We start from the raw sequence: 20,538 nt of genomic DNA, 5'->3' as shown, positions 1-20,538 counted from the left end.
ACAGGCCCCCCTCTGGGCCTCACCCCCACCCCGCCCTGCCCCCGCCGCCGCTGGGGGCCTGCCCGGGGCCGCCCGGACGGAGCGTCCCCCGAGCCCACCCCGTGTCGCCCCCAGGGGAGCGCATCCTGGCCAGCGGCTCGGTCCAGCTGCCTCGCTTCACGCTGCTGGAGTCGGGCAGCCTGCTCGTCAGCCCCACGCACATCTCCGATGCCGGGGCCTACACCTGCCTGGCCACCAACTCCCGGGGGGTCGACGAGGCCTCGGCCGACCTGGTCGTGTGGGGTGAGTGTGCAGAGCGAGGGCACGCCACACGTCCGCGCGGGAGTGCGTGCACAGCCGCACGCCTGTCCCCCCAGCGGCCCTTCCTAGGCGCGAAGGGCTTGGACACGTCACCCCAGAGGCCGGCAGCCAGGAAGGCCGGGCTTCTGCCCATGGGGCCTCGAGAGCGAGGCCGGGGGAGCACGGGGAGGCAGTGCGAAGCGGTCTTCGTATCCTCAGGGCACAAGTCCGCGGCTTGCTCCTGTAAAGGGCCAGAGAGTGGCTGTTCTAGGCTTGGTGTGGGCCAGACGCCTGAGTCCCGACTCCTCCACCGACCCTCCTTTCATCACCAAAGCCAGTGTGATCCAGCGCTAGTGCGTTTGCCCAAACAGGCCACCGGCCGGACGTGGCCCGGACTGTAGCAGGCCGGGTGCTGCTTTAAGGACACTAATCAAGCCCCTTGGGGTCAGACAGCAGCAGTTGGGATCCAGGCCCAAGACAGCCATGCCTGTGGGGGCTGGGCACCGCGGGCCGCAGATGATCCTACTTCTACCCCGGCCAGACCACTGTCTCGCTGGGAACATGGGCCCCCGGTCATCCTCAGATCTCCATTTGTTTGTCCCTCACGTGGGTCCATGGGGGCAAGATTAAGCCCCTGCCACAAATGTGGCTTTAAAGAATTCGAGTGCCAGAGAGGCACGTTGTTCTGTTGACTGTCAGGGACCCCCGCCATGGGAGACCCATCCTCGTGCTGGGCATGCCTTCGCCTGCATGCGGAATTCCGCTCGCCCTTCCCACCCACCTGCGTCCCGCCTGTCACCCTGGCCCTACGTGCCCTCCTCGCCACCCTGTCTCCCTGCCCTCTTTCAGCCCGGACGCACATCACCAAGCCTCCCCAGGACCAGAGTGTCATCAAGGGCACCCAGGCCTCCATGGTGTGTGGAGTGACCCAAGACCCGCGAGTGACCGTCAGGTACTGCCTCTGCTGTGACCCCATGGAGGCGAAGGGGGAGGGCAGCTTTGGGGACAGCTGGGCAGGTGTTGACACCAAGCCACAGTCTTGGGGGGGCCTCCCTATAGAGCGAGCGCAGGGCTGAGCTGAACTGGGCTGCGTCAGAGGGAGGGGGGATGTGGAAATGTGGAGGAAGGAGGGACGCAGCAGCGAGGGGGGAGGAGAAAGAGGCGTTTGGGTTGGTGACACGTGGACACAGGGGCCCAGGACCCCACTCTAGCACCATCTAAGACCGAAGTCTTAGACCCTCTGCCCACCTAGGGACAGCAGATGGGTCCGGGTAAACAAGCGTGGGAGTGCAGAAAGGCTGGGGCAAGAGAGACAGGGGTGAGGAGAAAGGGCCCCCAGCGGGGCCACCCTACCACTCACCTCAGGAGCCAGGCCTATGGGGAACCAGGTCCTACTGGGGGAGCCACTGGATGGGGCCCTGGAGGAGCAGCCAAGCTGGGACGCCCCCCAAGCTTGGGCTGAGGACCCCGGGAAAGGCTCCGGAAACTCCAGGAGAAAAATGTCCCTTCCGGCTCCCCCTTGAACTCTGGGAAGCTGCGTTAAAAAATGTAACTTCTGCCTTAAAAACAAATATTCCCTCCGTGTTGCTTCCATACTTTATGGCCAATATCACTGCCAAAGCAACCGGCATCAAGGCTGGAAGGGGCCCGCCCTGATACCACCTGGGAGTCGGCCCCCCCGCGGCTCTGGAGGCGGCTGCGTCCTGGGGCGCCATCTGGTGGTCATTGGGCATACGACAGTCTAACAGCCACACCAGATGGGCCCCTAGAAGCCAAGGTTGCCTTTAGGGGCACTAGACTTTTAGACACACGTCCATCCTCAGCCAATCCACTGCGGGCCCCTGGGTTTGAGAAACAGCTCCTCTTTGATCCTTTAAAGACAGTCTTTTAGGGCCAGCACCAACGCAGGCCCGAGCCTTGAAATCACAGAGACGTAAATACATTGTCAACGCGTGATTCAAATACCCCTATTCCTGTGATTATTCAATTTTTGTGAAAGAAATATATGTCAACTATACAAATGTTCTCTAAGAGAACCCACATACCCCCCCAGAATACTGCGAGCCCACATATCCCCCCAATAGAATACTGCAGTGAGTCTCCGCCCTCTACATAAGTAGCTATAATTTTATCACCCACTAATTGAAAAACTTTATAATAATAAAAAGCAGTACTAATTCAGTAACACTTTAAAATAAATTGGCGTTTTACTAATTAAAATATCATCTACTATTATTTGGAAAATACTTGCATACTTTATTCATCCTCTAGATAATTCTTTTTTTTCTTTGAAAGTTTATTTATTTATTTTNTACATAAGTAGCTATAATTTTATCACCCACTAATTGAAAAACTTTATAATAATAAAAAGCAGTACTAATTCAGTAACACTTTAAAATAAATTGGCGTTTTACTAATTAAAATATCTACTATTATTTGGAAAATACTTGCATATTTTATTCATCCTCTAGATAATTCTTTTTTTTCTTTGAAAGTTTATTTATTTATTTTTGAGAGAGAGAGAGCAGAAACAGGAAAGGGGCAAAGAGAGAGAAGAAGACACAGAAGCTGAAGCAGGATACAGGCTCCGAGCTGTCGGCCCACAGCCCGACGTGGGGCTTGAACCCACGCACTGTGAGATCGTGACCTGAGCCGAAGTCGGACGCTTAACCGACTGAGCCCCCCAGGCGCCCCCATTTTCTAGATAGTTCTTCACAGATGAAGGGATTCAGGGATCTCTTGCAATATAGCCACAGACCCACCTCCCCAGGACCCCCAGGGATCCCCAGATGGGAAAACCGTGTTCTGGTTCACGGGAGGGGTCCTCGCCTTAGACTGGAATTCTCCACGTAGGGCAGTCTTTTCTTTTGCTTTTTTTTTTTTTTAAATGTTTTATTTATTTCTAGGAGAGAGAGAGAGACAGCATGAGCAGGGGAGGGTCAGAGAGAGAGGGAGTCACAGACTCTGAAACAGGCTCCAGGCTCTGAGCTGGCAGTCAGCACAGAGCCCGACGCGGGGCTCGAACCCACGAACCGCGAGATCATGACCTACGCGAAAGTCAGACGCTTAACCGACTAAGCCACCAGGCGCCCCTAGGGCAGTCTTTTCTAGATGGGGAGAGAGAACAGAACTGGCCCCTCCGCCCCCACAATTCACAGTCTGTGCCCGAAGCCACCCCCATGTCTCCTGCCCCTTCCTTGGACTTGAAAACGCTGTCCCAGCTTCAGGGAACACACCGCAGGCGGGGCTCCCTGACCAGACAGGCTAGGAAGGACCCAGCAACCACATCAAATAAAGTGGTGGCCACTTCGTTCTGTGTTCGCATCCTCCTGAGAATCAAGCCAGGGCCCACGGGGGGCAGCCTGAGCAGGGTGCCGGCACAGGAAACTTCCAGAACAGCCTCAGGAGAAAACTCTTCTGTTTGGTATCCGAGGCCAGATCTAGACCCACTCTGACAAATCCACTCGGGCAATGATGAGTACTAATCAATATTTCTATTGGCCTTTTTTTTCCTAATAGATACCCTTTTGAGGAGGAAAATATAGAAAATGCAGATAAGCCTCAAAAACTGGGGAGGGAGAGAGAGGAAAAAAGAAGAAAAGTAGGTTTATCTGTTTTCTCTCAGAGATAGTAATATTTGGGTGTCGTTTATAAAAGACCAGAAACACAGTTTCTTAGTCTGCTTTTTCCTTTAAAAACCTATTGTGAATCTCTTTCCCTGTCAATAAATATTTTCATATAAACTCCATTATATGATCCTTCACATGTCCATTGTGTGGATGTAATGGAATTTATGTTACCAGTTCCCTAATGCTGGATATTTGGATTCCTCCTCAGTTTTTTGCTAATATTTGGAAGCATCACGGTCCACATCCTTATAACTATTTTTGCACATCTTCGATTTCTTGAGGACTATCTAATACTGTTTTTTAAATTTTTTAATGTTTATATATTTTTGACAGAGGTCAGAGTACCAGTGGGGGAGGGGCAGAGAGCGAGGGAGACACAGAATCCCACGCAGGCTCCAGTCTCTGAGCTGTCAACATAGAGCCTAACGGAGAGCTCGAACCCAGGAACCATGAGATCTTGACCTGAGCTGAAGTCAGACACTTAACTGACTCAGCCACCCAGGTGCCCCTGTCTAATATCATTTAAAGCTGAGAGAAGGCCTGAAAAATCACTCATCAAAATTGTTTAATAGTCAGCTATATAATAACACATGATTTTGGAAAATTTCTACCCTAAGTTAAATGGACCCACTAGTTGTTTGTTTGTTTGTTTCTTTCTTTCTTTCTTTCTTTTTCTTTTTTCTCTTTCTTTCTTTTTTCCTTTCTTTTTCTTTCTTTTTTCCCTTTCTTTTTCTTTCTTTTTCTTTCTTCCTTCCTTCCTTTCTTTCTTTCTTTCCTTCTTTCTTTCTTTCTTTCTTTCTTTCTTTCTTCTTTCCTTTCTTCATTCCTTCTTTCCTCCTTCCTTCTTCCTTCCTTCCTTCCTCTCCCTCTCTCTCTCTTCCTTTCACAGAAATGTTCAGATAGGCCAGAGTAGAGAGGCCAGTGTCATTAAGTCTAATGTACCCATCTCTCAGCCTCAGTGATTGTCAGCACTTTGCTCACCTAATTTTGCCTACCCGCCTCTCCCCCCCACACACTTTTTTTACTGCAATATTTTATTTTTTTTAATGTTTTTTTTATTATTTTTGAGAGAGAAAGAGAATACCTGCACATGCTCGTGAGTGGGGAAGGGTCAGAGACCTGTGGGGGACAGAGGATCCGAAGCCAACTCGGCACTGACAGCAGCGAGCCCAACACGGGTCTCGAAATCACTAACTGTGACATCATGACCTGGGCTGAAGTCGTATGCTTAGCCTACTGAACCACCCAGTCTGCCCCTAACTGCAATATTTTAAAAGCGAATGTTAAGCATGCAATTTCATCTTTAACTATGTCAATGGGCATTTCTTACTTAAAAGGACTTTTCTTTATACATAACAACCATGCCCCGGTCACATCTAACAAAATGAGCAATCCTTTGATGTCTGCTAATACAATGGCCCTGATTATCTCAGAGGTGCCTTTTTAAAAGTTGAACTCAGGGTTCACACAAGGTTTACACATTGCTTTTGGTTGGAGTGTCTTCCTTATTCTACATAGTCCCCTCCGCCTCCTTAATTTTGTTTTCATTGTTGCTTTGTTTACATGCAATTAACTAGTCGGAGAGACCAGGTTCTACAGGACAGAGGTCCAGCTAACTTTAGCTGTAAAGAGCCAGAGAGTACATATTCCAAGCTTTGAGGGCTATATAGCTTTTGTCACTGCTATTTGAGAAGCAGTCACAGGCAGTATGCAAACAAATGAGCATGTCTGCATTCCAATAAAACTTTATTTACACAGACAGGCAGCGGGCCATAGTTTGCATGGTACACATGGTGTGGTACACCTGTTCTTCTATCCCTTGTATTTCTAACTAGATTCAAGGAACTGGCTGATTGGATTCAGATTCAGTTGTCTGGGCACAAGGTGGTAACCAATGCTTCCTAAAACACTGCCTCCTGGGGCAAAGAATGTCTGCCAGAGCTGTTTCTTTTTTTCTTAAATTTGTTTTTGAGAGAGAGAGAGAGCATGAGCCAGGGAAGGGCAGAGAGGGGGCCGGGTACAGAGATTCCGAAGCAGGCTCTGCGCTGTCAGCACAGAGCCCAAGGCCAGGAGTGCAAACTCACAAACCAGGAGATCATGACCTGAGCCGAAGTCAGACTCTGAACCTCCTGGGCCACCCAGGGCCCCCCCACCTTAAGCTGCTCCTTACGCAGGAATTCTGCTCACGCCATCAGGGCTGGCAAGGCTGATTCTTTGCCAGCTATGGCGATGAATTGAAGGTGATTCCTTGTGACAATTTGTAAATATGCATAAAAAGCCTTAAAATTTAACTCGGCAATTTCACTGCTGTAAACGCATCCTCAAGGAAATTATTTAGCACGGATGAAAATATGTCGCTGCAAGGATGTTCATTGCAGCATTAACTATCATATCAGCCAACAAGGAGCTAAGCTGGCCACCCGACGTTTCAGGGACAATCACACAACACTCGTGGGGGAAGCACCACGCAGCTGATAAAAACCACGGTGTGGAAGCGCCCCATTAAAAACAGTTTATGATATTTTGTTGGGTGGGAAAGCAGCGTTAAGATCGGAATGGATGGATAGAGAGCTAGATATTGTTCATGTTTGCTTTAAGAATCAAAGCAACTTCTGTGGATCCCTTACCAAACTCCAGGCACTTCTTGAAACATTTTACATTAACTCACACAATCCTTAGAACAACCTTTTAAAGCGAGAGGTTACTATTTTCCTCGTATGTCAGATGAGGGTATGGAGACACAGGGAGGTTAAATAAACATACCCAGGATCGCAAAAGCTGGCAAGTGATCAAGGCAACGTTTGGCCAGTGAATCTGAATCCAGAACATGGTGGCACTTTGGTACCATCCCCCTGGGGGCAGGAGAGAAACGTCTGGAAGGTATATATGTTCAGCTGTTAATCATGGTTACCCACTATGGGAAAGCTTTTCAGTCTTCCTGGATTTTTGTTTTGTATTTACAATTCCCTGATTGTTTTTTTTAAAACCTAGCTTTAAAATATTACAGGCTCGGGGCACATGCGTGCTTAGTCGGTTAAGCGTCTGACTTCAGCTCTGGTCATGATCTGGCAGTTCATGGGTTCGAGCCCTGCGTCGGGCTCTGTGCTGACAGCTCAGAGCCTGAAGCCTGCTTGGGACTCTGTGTCTCCCTCTCTCTGCCCCTCCCTGCTCATGCTCTGTCTCTCTCTGTCAAAAATAAATGAACATTTATATATATTTATAAATTTATATATATAAATTTATATATATGTGTGTATTAATTTATAAATATATATACACACATATACACATATTACTGGCTCATTCTCCCTAGCACTCTTGCGTTCTCTAACACAGATAGTTCTCTCACATCTTTGTGGCTCGAGCCACTCTGTCCCCAGCTGAGCGAGGGACGGACGGGTCATGTGCAGAGCTGCTTGCTCAGTCCCCATCCTGCGCCCAGCGCCCTGGCCACCCTTGCCACGGGGCAACAGCACGGTACGCTCCCTGAAGCTGACACCCTGCATTACGCTGCTGACAGTAATAGTTGTATTTCCTCAAGAATCATTCCAGAGACGATATTTCTTATTGTCAGGCACGGGCCTGTGTGTAATTTCTCAAGTCCCCCTTTTGTACTGACTGACTGGAGCTAAAGTGATTTTTTGGACACCGAAGTCAATTTGTCACGGTGATGCATTGATCTAATGATTCCCCTCATAAAACTAATTCCAAAATGCAGTCTGTGCGGAAACTTGAATTCTTTTTTCCAGCTGTAATCTTTGAACTTCTTTGGAAGATTACCTTTTGCCGGCTCTTTTGTGCCGGCTGTTTGGCGGTGGCTTCCGGCCAAAAGCAACATGGCCCTGACCTTGACCTGAGGTAGAGGGGTCACGGCTCCGCGTGGTGACCCTCCTGGATGGAGCACCTGCCGCAGGGATGGCTGGCCGTGGGCTGAGCCGGTGCCCATCGGGCGCCCATCCAGGACCAGCCCCGGGGGCCTCTCCTCCAGACTTGTCCTGGGCAGAGTCCTGGGAGGGCCCCCCAGTTCCCTTCTCTCTTTCCTGACTGGCTCTTCTCACTCTCAGGCACGTCTGGGAGAAAGATGGAGTCACCCTGGGCACGGAGAACAACCCCCGCATCCGCCTCGACAAAAACGGCTCCCTGCACATCTCGCAGACGTGGTCAGGGGACATCGGCACCTATACCTGCCGGGTGCTCTCAGCCGGGGGCAATGACTCTCGCAGTGCCCACCTGCGCGTCAGGTAAGGGGCACCCTGCCCGCCCCCCGTCCCGGCAGAGGAGGTCACAGGCAGGCTTATTTTGACCCAACACCGCATGTGTGCGACCTGGGTTCGCTCCCCTCTGGGAACATACCCAAGCCTCCCCCAGGCCTTACCCCTCAGCTCAGTGAGGCCCTCTGTCAAGAGCAGGGGAGCATGGGGATGACCTGGGGCAGGGAGGCCAGAAAGCAGAGCCTCCAGGTGGGTGACCCAAAGGCCGAGCTTTGTGGCTGAGCACGAGGCATCAGCCAAGTTCCGTCTGAGCCCTGGTGGCCAGGTGTCGCCAGACTCCAGACGTCACAGCCGGCGCCACCACGCCTCTCTCCTCCAGGCAGCTGCCCCACGCCCCCGAGCGCCCTGTGGCCACCCTCAGCACGGCGGAGAGGCGGGCCATCAACCTGACGTGGGCCAAGCCCTTCGACGGCAACAGCCCACTGCTTCGCTACGTCCTGGAGATGTCAGAGAACAGTAAGGCTTCCCGCGGCGGCCAGCAGAAGGCACAGGCACGGGGAGGGCGGCCCGGGGCCAGCTTCCAGCCCCCACCCCATCCCCCACCACGTCCCAGTTCTGTGCCTTTGAGCAGACCTTCTGGAGGCCTCCACTTCCCTGCAAAACGAGCGATGGCGTCCGCCTCCTCGGGCCGCTGGGGCCGTCGAATGAGGTCATGTCTGTGAGGTGTGGGACTCAGGGCCTGCCGCCATACAGCCTCCAAGGTGGTGGCGATTCTCTTCCTTCTTTACCCTCCAGGACCCCCGAGCTGTGAAGTGCCCAATTAGCAGGCCTCACTTGAATGGTGTTTTCAGTACAGTCTGCCTGGAGTTCATCAATTTGAGGAGGGGAGAAAAAGATAGAAAAGACACGTGCATCTCTGTTCCCATGAGTCCTTGCTTCCTCCCCAGGACCCTCCAGCCCCCGGGGACCCATGGGCTAAGGGGACCCAGGAAAATGATGTGACCAGCCTCTACTGGATGGAGTTGGGGGAGGCGGCCGCTCCTCTGCTGGACTGGGGTAAGCAACATGGCCTTCGGGATGTCCACCTCTGCCTCCACCCTCTGTCCTTGTAGATGCCCCCTGGACCGTGCTCCTGGCCAGCGTGGACCCCGAGGCTACCTCAGTGATGGTCAAGGGCTTGGTGCCTGCACGCTCCTACCAGTTCCGTCTTTGTGCAGTCAACGACGTGGGGAAGGGGCAGTTCAGCAAGGACACAGAGAGGTGAGGGGAGCAGGTGACCTACCCAGTGGGGCTCGTTGACTCCGTTGGCCAGGGGGTGCTGAGGGGGGGCTGCCGACGGCCGAGACCCATATGGCTGCGTGGGACCTGGCTGCGTGCAGATCCTGGCCCTCTGGGCTCAGTGACTGCCTCTGTAGAATGGGGTAGCATTATTCATGCCTGCCCCGCAGGGATGCCACCAAGGTGAAAGATCACACAGGGGGAGGTGCCGTGAGCAGTGCCTGGGGCAGGATCAGCACTGATTTAATGGTCCCTCCCACTGGGGACCCAGGCAAGTTCAAAGACGCCCTTCATTCTGCCTCTGCCTCCCCACCTTCTGCCATCACTGATACGTGACAGGTCTCCAGCCTGTATCCAGTGCCTCGCACGATGCCAGGTCCTACTAAGCTTTCAGCGAGGCTTTTATAAAAATGATGAAAATCAAGGAATACCAGAGGGTCGCCCATTTTCAAACATCGCCCAGTGATACCCCCTTACATAGGAGGCGATTCTGGCCACTTGAGTCCTGTAGCCAGGCGGTTTCCTCTAGGGAGAAAGAAGCCATGAAACAAGAAGTCAGAATGACAGCGACACAAATCCCATGCACCAGAGCGTTCCATTTATGGTTTTGTTTTTTTTTTTTTACTTTTTTCCAGATGTATTGAGATTATAATTGACATATAACACGGTGTGAGTTGAAGGCATACAGTGTGTTGATTTCATGCACTTGTATATTGCAGTACAATTACCACCATGGCGTTAGCTAACACCATTTCTCTTTTGCGGCAAGGACATTTAAGATCTACTTTCTGAGCAACTTTTAAGTATATGATGCGGTATTATTAGCTATAATCACCATGCTATATTCAGATGCCCAGAACTTGTTAAGCTTATAACTGGAAGTTGGTACCTTTGACCAGGTAACCACCATTCTCCTCTCTATTTCTCTTAAATTCAGCTTTTTTAGATTCCGTGTATGAGATCATACAGTACTTGTCTTTCTCTGTCCAATTTTTCTCACTTAGCATTATGCCCTCAAGGCCCATCCATGTTGGTGGAAATGACCAGATTTCCTTCTTTCTCGTGGCTGGATAATACTCCATTAGATGCATTTAGCACATCTTCCTAAGCCACCCATCCATTGACAAGTACTTAGGGTATTTCCATATCTTGGCTATTGTGAATAATGCTGCAATGAACATGGGGGTGCAGATAGATCTTTGAGATCCTATGTGTGTTTCCTGTGGATGGAGAAACACCTGAAGTGGGATGGCTGGATTATACGGTAGTTCTATTTGTAATCTTTTGTGGGGCCACCATATTGTTTCCCACAGTAGCAGCCCCAGATTACATTCTCACCCACAGTGCATGAGGGTTCCCTTCTCTCCACATCCTTGACAATGCCTGTTCTGTTTTGCCTTTTCAGTTTTCCATGATAGCTGATCTACCAGGTGTGGGGTGACACCTCGCTGATTTTCATTCACATTTCCTTTTCATCCACCTGTTGGTCATCTGTAGATTTTCGTAGGGAAAATGCCTGTTCAGATCTTCTGCCTATTTTTAGATTGAGTTGGGGGTTTTTTGTTGTTGTTTTGGGGGAGGGGTTTGGTTTTTTGTGGGTTTTTTTTTTTTTTTTTTGCTACTGGGTTGTATAAGTTCTCTATATATTTCAAATATTAGCCCCAGATCAGATATATGGTTTGCAGGTGTTTTTCCACATTCCATGGGTTAGCTTTTCATTTTGTTGATTGTTTCTTTTATTGTGCAGGAGCTTGTTAGTTTCCTGTGGTCCCGCTTCCTTATTTTTGCTTTTATTGCCTGTGCGTTGAGTGTCGTGTCCAGGAAACTGTTGCTCAGACCAATGTCAAAGAGATTGTCCCTATGTTTTCTTCTAGGAGTTTGACGAGCTAGGGTCCTACGATTAAGTCTTTGATTTTTTCTTTTTTTTTTTTATTTTCCTCCTTTAGATTTCCATCTAATTAAATTTTTTTTAAGTTTATTTATTTATTTCAAGAAAGAGAGAGAGCACACATGCGCCCACATGGGGGAGGGGCAGAGAGAGAGAGAATCCCAAGCACGCGCCACGATATCAGCGCAGAGCCCAATTCGGGGCTCCAACTCGCAAACCGTGAGATCATGACCAGAGCTGAAACCAAGAGTTAGACGTTTGACCAACTGAGACACCCAGGCGCCCCATGTTTCAGTTAATTTTTGTGACTGGTGTCAGATAAGGGTCCAGCTTCCTTCCTCTGCATGTGGCTGTCCAGTTTTCCCAACACCGTGTACCAAAGAGACTTTTCTTTCCCCATTGAGAAGAATTAATACTGTCAAAATGTCCATGTGTAAATTCAATGCAATCTCTATCAAAATTCCAATGACGTCTTTTACACAATTAGGAAAAAAAAACCCCACAATCCGAAAATGTGTTTGGAGCCACAGCAGACCTTGACTAGCCACAGCAGTCCCAAGAAAGAACAGAGCTGTAGGCATCACATTTCCTGATCTCACACGATACTAGAAAGCTGTAGTAATCAAAACTGCGTGATATTGGCATCAATATAGAGATGTAGACCAATGGTACAAAGCAGAGAGCCTAGAAATAAACGCTGACATATATGGTCAACCGATCATTTGTAGCAGAGCCAAGAATGCATTTGGCTGTTTAAAAAATTCTCTTAAGTGTGTGTACACCGACCTCTGGCTTAAATCAGATCTTTTGGTTTGGCCACAGTTCCGGCAAGCTTGAGTCTTTCTGGCTCTCATAAGGGGGATGCCGCGGGGGTCGTGACACCCTCACTGGAAAGAGAGGTGGCAGGTAACAGGAGGGCAATTACAGGAGAATTTATTCACCCACTGTTAGTTGAACACCTGCTATGTGCCCGGCCGTGTGCCACCCACTAGTGGTGCGGGGAACAACATGGATGTGGCCGCAGCCCCTCAGAACTACAACATCCCAACCACAGGAAGCCTCAGAGTGTTGGGAAATCCACCCTCCACTTTCTCCAGGTCTTCGGGCTTCGTTTCAAACCCTGATTCATCTTCCTGACGAATCTTCATGCTAACAGCCCTGAGTCACAAAGAAAAAGGTTAAATCACCCTCACCGCGGGCTTTACAAAGACGTGGGAGTGTGCGGTACATGTTGCAAAGCTCTCCGTCAGAAAGCGAGACATAAAAATAAGCTGAAAGGGAGAGACATCCATCAAAAATAATTAACTTTTGTATTTAATGGATGCATGTCAGTTTTGTGAACAATACACAGCGTGGAACACTGTGTCCCCTGGCAAAGCCAGAGGAAGGGACGCCGTGGCACTTGCTTCTGGAAGCGGGCGATGGGCTTGCGCACGCGCCTCACCAGCCTCACCGGCCTGCCCGTCCCCGGCCTGGGGCTCAGCTGGTCGGAAAAGGAAGCGTAGTGACAGTGCCCCACCAGCCTGCAACCGGGAAGTGACAAACACCCCCGCTTCTGAAATTCCTGATTACATATGACATCATCATCTCCAACAGCAGCTTGTTTGGCGTATGAGAAACTGAGGCCGAGGTCCCTTTCCTGCACAGAAAATACACACATCTGGTGCTTTATAGTGTTTTCAAAATATTCATATATACATGGTGTCATTGGAGCCTCAACCGGGCTTATAAAGCAGGCAAGCGGAGCTTTATCATACTCCTTTAAAAGATAAAGAAACCAGCGCAGAGAGGTTAAGTGACTTGCCCAAAAGCACACAGCAGTTGTGCAGAGTCATCCAGGAACAGAGCAGCCTCCTCATTTCCCATTAAGGGGAAGGGTCAGAGAGAGGGAGACACAGAATGCGAAGCAGGCTCCAGGCTCTGAGCTGTCAGCACAGAGCCCGACATGGGGCTCGAACTCCCGAACCATGAGATCGTGACCTGAGCTAAAGTCAGACGCTTGAGACTGAGCTGCCCAGGCACTCAAGCGCCCCTGCACCCACTCTTTTTTTTTAATGTTTATTTATTTATTTTAAGAGAGGGAGAGAGAGAGACCATGCACGTGCATGTGAGCAGGGGAGTGGCAGAGAGAGAGGGAGAAAGAGAATCCCAAGCAGGCCTTGCACAATCATTGTGGAGCCTGGCATGAGGCTCCATCTCACGAACCGTGAGATCATGACCTGAGCCAAAATAGAATTGGACGCTTAACCAGCTAAGCCACCCAAGCAACCCATCCCCCACCCACTCTTGATGTTTTTTATGTCCAGGGTTTCCCTTCCCGAGGAACCCCCCACGGCCCCTCCGCAGAACGTCATCGCCAGTGGCCGGACCAACCAGTCCATCATGATCCAGTGGCAGCCGCCTCCTGAGAGCCACCAGAATGGCCTTCTCAAGGGCTACATCATTAGGTAGGTGTCCACTCCCAGGAAAGGCGAGGCAGCCCAACCTCAAGGGGAGGGTCAGGAGTGGATTGGGAAATAGCAGGTCCTTGTCCATCTAACAAGGACCCAGGAACAAGAAATGCCTTCACCATGTTATGAAGGACTTAGGTTAGACATATAAAAGAACTTCTAGAAGGCAGAACCTTGGAAGCCAATAGGAATGCTTGAGAGAGGAGGTACACTGTAATGTCCTCAAGGCCGTATGGATGGGCAAGTCTGCCATGTGTCCCGGATCCACAGGATAGGATACAGGGAGATAGGTAAATATTCAAGGGGCCACCCCCCCCCGCCCTGCAGGAAACCAAAACTATCCCACCTAAAGCCAACTACTGGGCCAAGAACTGGTCAAAAAAGTAGACATCGTTTCTTTGGTCCTTACTGCACAATGAAGCCCCGTTATATAGACTTTTATATCTACCCTTGACCAAGGGCATGTCCCTGATAACCTCAGAGTGAGTTATTAAGTCCTATTAATTTGGTTTTGTGAATTAAAATTAGAGTAAACTGAAGTCACTGGGCGTTCATCAATGTTCTGAATTCTGGCTGGCTGCAAAATGCATGTCTCTTTTCCGATAGGCGTACACTCTCCAGAAGAAGTTATTGTTGAGTTGACTGCTCCATTATCAGTTCATTTTGTTGTGAGCTTTTGGTGAGCCCAAATCAGCAGTGGTTCTCAAAAGGTGGTCCCCGGACCAGCAGCAGCATCAATTTGAATGCAAATTCTCAAGTCCCGCACCTGACCTACCAAATGGGAAACTTGGGAGTGGGCCTGGCAAACCTGTGTTTTAACAAGCCTTCCAGGGGGTTCTGATGCATGGTGAGCCTCTGAGAACCACTGCTATGGGGTTTTGTAACACAGCAAAATAATCTGAGGCCTCTCATTTTCCAAAAATGGGTAGAGGCTATCCAGCCTCCAGAATTTCTCCTGAACAGACCACACGTCATTACTACCGTGTGTTCTTTCTCCAGTGGAAGGTGGAAATTGGCAGAGTAGGCAGGCTCAGGTGTTTTCCCTCCATCTAAGTGAATGGCCGTCTAAAGGGGGAGCCACTTTTTTAGAGGGAAAAAGAAAATGAGTCCAGCCTTTGATTGGACATGGCTCTCCATCAATGAGCCCTCCAAGGTGAGACAAGTGTGATCTCCCCAGAACTCTCACTGTCCATGGTTATCTAGCCATGTCACCAGTGCCCTCCCCCATCAGAAAGAACAGACACATCCACTAGCCCTGGGCTATCCAGGGAGATGGCCATTGGTCACCTGCAGTTATTGACTATAAAGTAAATAAAAGTACAGGCTCCCAGTGCCAACCATGTTTCAAGTCCTCAACAGCTGTAGGTGCTCACGGCTGCCATATTGGACAGCATGGGTGTGGAACATTCATGCCTCCGCACCCGGGTTCCTGGGCACGCGCCCCGCAGGCTGACTCTGCGCGGCCGCGTCCTGCCTTCCTCCCCGCAGGTACTGCCTGGCCGGGCTGCCTGTCGGGTACCAGTTTAAGAACATCACAGATGCTGATGTCAACAATCTGCTGCTGGAGGACCTCATCATCTGGACCAACTATGAGATCGAGGTGGCCGCCTACAACAGCGCCGGGCGGGGTGTCTACAGCAGCAAAGTCACCGAGTGGACCCTGCAGGGAGGTGGGTGGGGACTGTGACCATGGAGGACAGGCACTTCTCTCCCCCTGGGCTTGCACCTGTCGGTCCTGTACCTGTCCCGTCCTGCCTCGGCCGCGTCACCTGTTTTATCCAGTCCTGAGCTGCTGCACGCTGCCCCAGCTACTCCATAGGGTTGGGGGGGGTGGTGTCCTGAGGGGAAGAGGAGTTCGGGGGAGCGTGAGGAAGGCAGAGGCTTCAGGGTGACAGGGACCTTCTATGCAGTCCGTGTTAACAGGATCGTGAAACCGCTCATGCTGAGTATTGTACATAAAAAGCTTCCCCTATTTTCACATCCATCACCTCTGTTTATTGGTACCCTGTGAAATGGGTCAGGCAAGTTTTATTAAACCCACACTAATCTAGAGAAAGAGGGGGTCTTAAGCCCACAGAGCAAGGGAGGAGAGGGGTGGGGCAGAGCCTGCAGACCCCATCCCTGTGTTTGCTCTACTTAACTGGGCAAGACTGACTGTGCCCCTGCCCCCCTCCGCCCCCCACCTCTGCCCCGCACCTCTGCCCCCCTCCAGTCCCCACCGTCCCTCCTGGCAACGTGCACGCAGAAGCCACCAACTCCACGACCATCCGCTTCACCTGGAATGCGCCCAGCCCCCAGTTCATCAATGGCATCAACCAGGGCTACAAGGTACGTGAGGCTCTCCTTGCCCCAGGAGGGAGGGGGGGAGGCTGCGGGCTGAGGAGGCGGGGAGAAGGGGAGAGAAGTCCAGTCCTTCTGAAGTCATCTGTTCAAGCTAAGCAGAAGACACATGGTCAAGGCCAAGGGCTCACGGGCTCTCTCTAAGGCCACACACAAGCTGTGGGGGGTCTAGACACTGCCCAGTCTGTGACCCAGTGCAGGGGAGCTTTCTCAGTGAGACTGGGGTATAAACAAAACCAGATTTGTTTAAGGTTCAGAGACACCTGGGCATAGCCACGGCCTCGGAAAAATCCAGAAGCCACGTCTTACTGCCAAGCTGTGGCTCTAACAAGCATCCTGCTGGGACACACGTCCTTGGCACATGTACTTGACCCCACAGAGTTATGGGTAAGGGCACAGGCCTAGGACCCTGACAGACGTGGCTTACGATCCCAGCTCTGGCCGTGCCCCGTGCTGGCTCCCTGGACAAGTCCCGTAAGCTCTCTGAGCTTCCCTCCTTCCATAAACGTTTATTGAGCCCTACTGTATACACTCCTCAAGCGGCTGGAAAACCAAAATAAACTCCCGTTTCCTCATTTGTGAGTGAAGAGGATAATGACATCCGCCCCTTAGGGTTGTGTGAGGATTAAATGAGATAATATTTGTAATTCGTTGAGCGCAGTGACAAACACATTAACAAGTGCTCAGACAATGATCGCGGCCGCGGCGGAAATGTATTCATCGGATCAGACTGCCCGAACCGAGGGCCGCAGTCCGGGCGGCTCCCACCGCAGAAAGGGATTTCCTTCTCAGTTCTGGAAGCTGCACATCTGAAATCAGGGTGTTGACAGGGTTGAGTCCGTTCGAGGCCCGGGTCCGTGGCGCACAGGCGCCGCCTTCTCCCTGCGGCCACGCGCCGTCTTTCCTGTGTCTGTTCAGATTTCCTCCTCCTGTCAGGACACCAGTCTTTCTGGGCTCCGGACCAGGATCTCATTTTAACTAACTTGCCTCTTTAAAGATGTTCTATTGAAGTACAGTCACATCCTGAGGTACTAGGGGTTAGGACGTCCACATGTGACTTTGGTGATGGCGGGGGGGCGGAGAGCACAGTTCAGCCCATGACAACGAGTGACAGCGATAATAGTAGTAGTTGTTGTAGTAATCTTATTGGTCACGGCAAGTAGTAGTAGCAGTGCTGGTGGTGGTGGCAGATTTGCTGTAATTTTAACTGCGCTAAAAATCAGGACTTTCAGGGGCGCCTGGCTGGCTCAGTCTGTTAAGCGTCCAACTTTGTCTCAGGTCATGATCTCGCGGTTCATGGGTTCAAGCCCCTCGTCGGGCCCTGTGTTGACAGCTCAGAGCCTGGAGCCTGCTCAGATACTGTGTCTCATTCTTTCTCTGCCCTTCCCCCACTCGTGCTCGCTCGCTCTCTCGCTCTCTCTCTCTTCTCAAAAATAAACATTAAAAATATTTTTAAATAAGTAAATAAACATTAAAAATTGTTTTTAAAAAATTACTAAAAGTCAGGACTTCTCATCCATCCCCTCCTGGAACCCAGACCTCAATCTCACGCCTGGGTCTCTGCTCTCGCCCCATGCCAACCCCAGCAAGAAAACTGAAGGTGGATTGCACAGTGCGCAGTCTACACCACGGTTTACGGCTGTGCCCCCAGCGGCAGGTGGGAGGACGGGGCGGGCTCCCCCTCCAGATGCAGGAGAGGAGGCAGCGCATCTCAGGGCCGGGCCACCAGGGAGCAGCCTAGTGAAGGGGAGACACTGCGGGCTCTGGCTTGGAGCCCAGAGACCCGGTGACCTCACAGTGACCGCGGAAACTTCCAGAAGGCTCCCACACTCCCTCTGGTGCACATTTGCATGTGGGGAACAGCTGAGACGATCCCTAGGACGTGCAGCCTGGGCTGTTCCTACTGCAAGCTGGGGGTGGGGGGTCTGGGCAGAAAGAGGAAGGAGATTAAACCACAAAGAGCATCTCTGCTCGCGTTGCAAACGGAGGCGGGCCGGGCCAGAGAAGGTGCGCCCGCTGCCACAGCCCGCCCGCTCCCAGGAAGGCCTTTCCCTGGGCCGGGAGTGCAGCTGAGCATTCTCAACCCCGCTGCCTGCCTGGCTGCAAGAGCCTCCTAATTAGGACCCTGGGGGGAGGCAGGGGAGGGAAGGGGAGGCTCGCACTGTGCTGGGGAGCCGAGGAGCTGAGCTGGGAACAATTGCTGCCAGTGCTGAGCTTTCTTTCACAGATTGGGGGCTGGGCGGCAAACTTCTTTTTTAAAAGGTTTTTAAAAGGTTTTATTTATTTATTTATTTTTGAGAGAGAGAGCATAAGGGGGGAAGGGGCAGCAAGGGCGGGGGGTGGGGGTGTGGAACACAGGATCCAAAGCGGGCTCTGCACTGACAGCAGCAAGCCCGATGCGGGGCTCGAACTCATGAACCGCAAGATCATGACCTGAGCCAAAGTCAGATGCTCAACCGACTGAGCCACCCCCGGTGCCCCTGGGCTGCAAATCTCTAAGGCAGATGCAAGTGGCCGGGACAATTCAGGCAATGGCTCAGGCAGAGTAGGAGGAGTCCACAGAAGCCCACCTGATTTCCCGGTCTGCTTGGTACCCAGCACCCAGCGGCTGCTCAGTAAATGTGGGCAGGAATGAATTGCCCAGATATTTCGAGCACAGGAGGGCACCTTCCCGCAAGCATGATGGGATGCTAAGGCTTGAGACACCTTCTCCTCTCAGAATAAGTCAGTGTTTTCTCCTCACCCCATTTTTCAGAGGAGGAAACCGAGGCACGCGAGGCAAATAACTTGTTCAGAGTCAGAGTAACTGCAAAGCCCAGGTTCAAACTCCAAAAACTATACCTTTTCCTACATTAAAAGGACAATGTGTCGTATGAGTTCATGGTAAAATGAGAACTATACCTTGATTTTTTTTTTCTAAGTAGAAATGGATCTAAGCGGGCACTTTGTTTCTTCTTTGGCCTTGGGTGTCACAGGGAGAGAAAAAAGCAGAGCCTGTCCCTTGCGTACCTGCAGTGAGAATGGACTCTCCCCACCCTCGCCTTTTGTTAAAATTTTCCAAACATCTTCAAAAGTAGAGGGAAAACTGCAGTGGCTTTAGAGGAACCCAGTGCATCCTGGCTTCAGCAAGTGCCAGCTCGGGACCAAACGTTTCCTTCTATTCCCCCACCCTCTGTCTCCGCCTGGAATATTTTTAAGCAAATCCCAGGCTGCTGTATCATTTCCCCCCTAAATCATTTTGCAGAGAAGTATTATAAAGCCTCTGCTCAGGACACAACCGCGGTAACCGCCCATCATCATGGTGCCTAAAAACATCAAGACCCCTTGCTGTCATCAGATATTCAGTCAGCATTCGCAGTTCCCTGATGGCCACGCCATTTCTTTTTCTAGTTGGTTTATTTGCTTCAGGATCCGAGTGAGGTCCCCGCGACTGCAATTGGTCGGGTTTTGGTTTTTTTTTTTTTTTTTAGGTCTCGGCTGATCTATAGATTCTCTCTCTCCTTTCTCTCCCTCTTCCTTTTGTAATTTATTTAGTAAAGAAACTTAGTCATTTGCCCTATCGAATTTTCCACAGCCTGGATTTCGCTGATTGCCTCTCTGTGGGGTCATTTAGCACATTCCTCTGAACACTATATTTGCAGTTAATTGGAACTTAGAACTAGAGGCTTGATCAGATTCAAGGTTTGATCATTTGTTTTGTTTTGTTTTTTCCAAATATTACCCTCCTAGATGGTGGTGCGCATTTATATCAGAGGGCGCAAAGTCTGGCTGTCTCTCTGACTGCCGTGCGGTGACCATTGATCACTGTGTGATCTACTATTTTAAGAAGGTTGCCAACGGGGGATAGTCAAATATTATAATTTCTCCTTGATTTATTAGCTGAAACACTTTCCAATAAAAAGAATTTTCCCCTTACCAACATTTTGGGTACTCGAAGGTTCAGTTCATCTAGAAAAAGCATGGTAAGAGTTTAGTCTTCTTCCATCACTTACCAATTTTCAGGAAAATGAATGTGATTCCTTAGCACTTTCTAAGTGACAGATGAGTTTGGTTGGGGGAGAGGGGGACATCTTTTTGTCTTGTTCCAGTGTATTATGTATGTGAGGATTTTTAACCTACGTCTGCTAGGTTTCAACCCACTGCCATTATTATCCGTGTTGATGCCACATTGACCCATCATTGGCTTCTTTGGTCGTGAGTCTTTTGACAGGGCCCCAACAATCTGATAGCTTCCATGAAGCCTGTCAGGATGGTGCAAGCAGTCTCCAATTCCTGCATCATCCCTGGGATAAGCCACATCTTCAAAGAAACTTGCCCTTTCCAGTAGGAAATGATAGTTAGATACCAAAATCTGGGCATCAGGGTGCTCCTTCTAGCACTGGATGCCGTTTCTAGGCTCTGTTAATGGACAGCTTGGAAATAATGCTTCTCCTCCTCCCCCTCCCCCTCCTCCCCTCCTCCCC

At 50.6% G+C, this 20,538-nt stretch overlaps 1 protein-coding gene across 1 annotated transcript in view; it reads left to right on the top strand.

Annotated features, from left to right (window-relative positions):
- The window catches only part of SDK2 (sidekick cell adhesion molecule 2), a 94,929-nt gene that overhangs the window by 16,546 nt on the left and 57,845 nt on the right, over nt 1-20,538 (top strand). The window contains 8 exon segments of the mRNA XM_077756026.1: nt 115-282; nt 1,129-1,231; nt 7,973-8,149; nt 8,499-8,635; nt 9,232-9,379; nt 13,592-13,732; nt 15,224-15,405; nt 15,948-16,063. Of these exon segments, the coding sequence (XP_077612152.1) occupies nt 115-282; nt 1,129-1,231; nt 7,973-8,149; nt 8,499-8,635; nt 9,232-9,379; nt 13,592-13,732; nt 15,224-15,405; nt 15,948-16,063 (1,172 nt within the window).

Source organism: Crocuta crocuta, unplaced genomic scaffold (assembly GCF_008692635.1).
Source record: "Crocuta crocuta isolate KB4526 unplaced genomic scaffold, BGI_CrCroc_1.0 scaffold50, whole genome shotgun sequence".
In the NCBI taxonomy this organism is placed as follows: Eukaryota; Metazoa; Chordata; class Mammalia; order Carnivora; family Hyaenidae; genus Crocuta; species Crocuta crocuta.
Note: the sequence above shows the minus strand (reverse complement) of the source record. Positions and strands in the feature narration are given on the sequence as shown.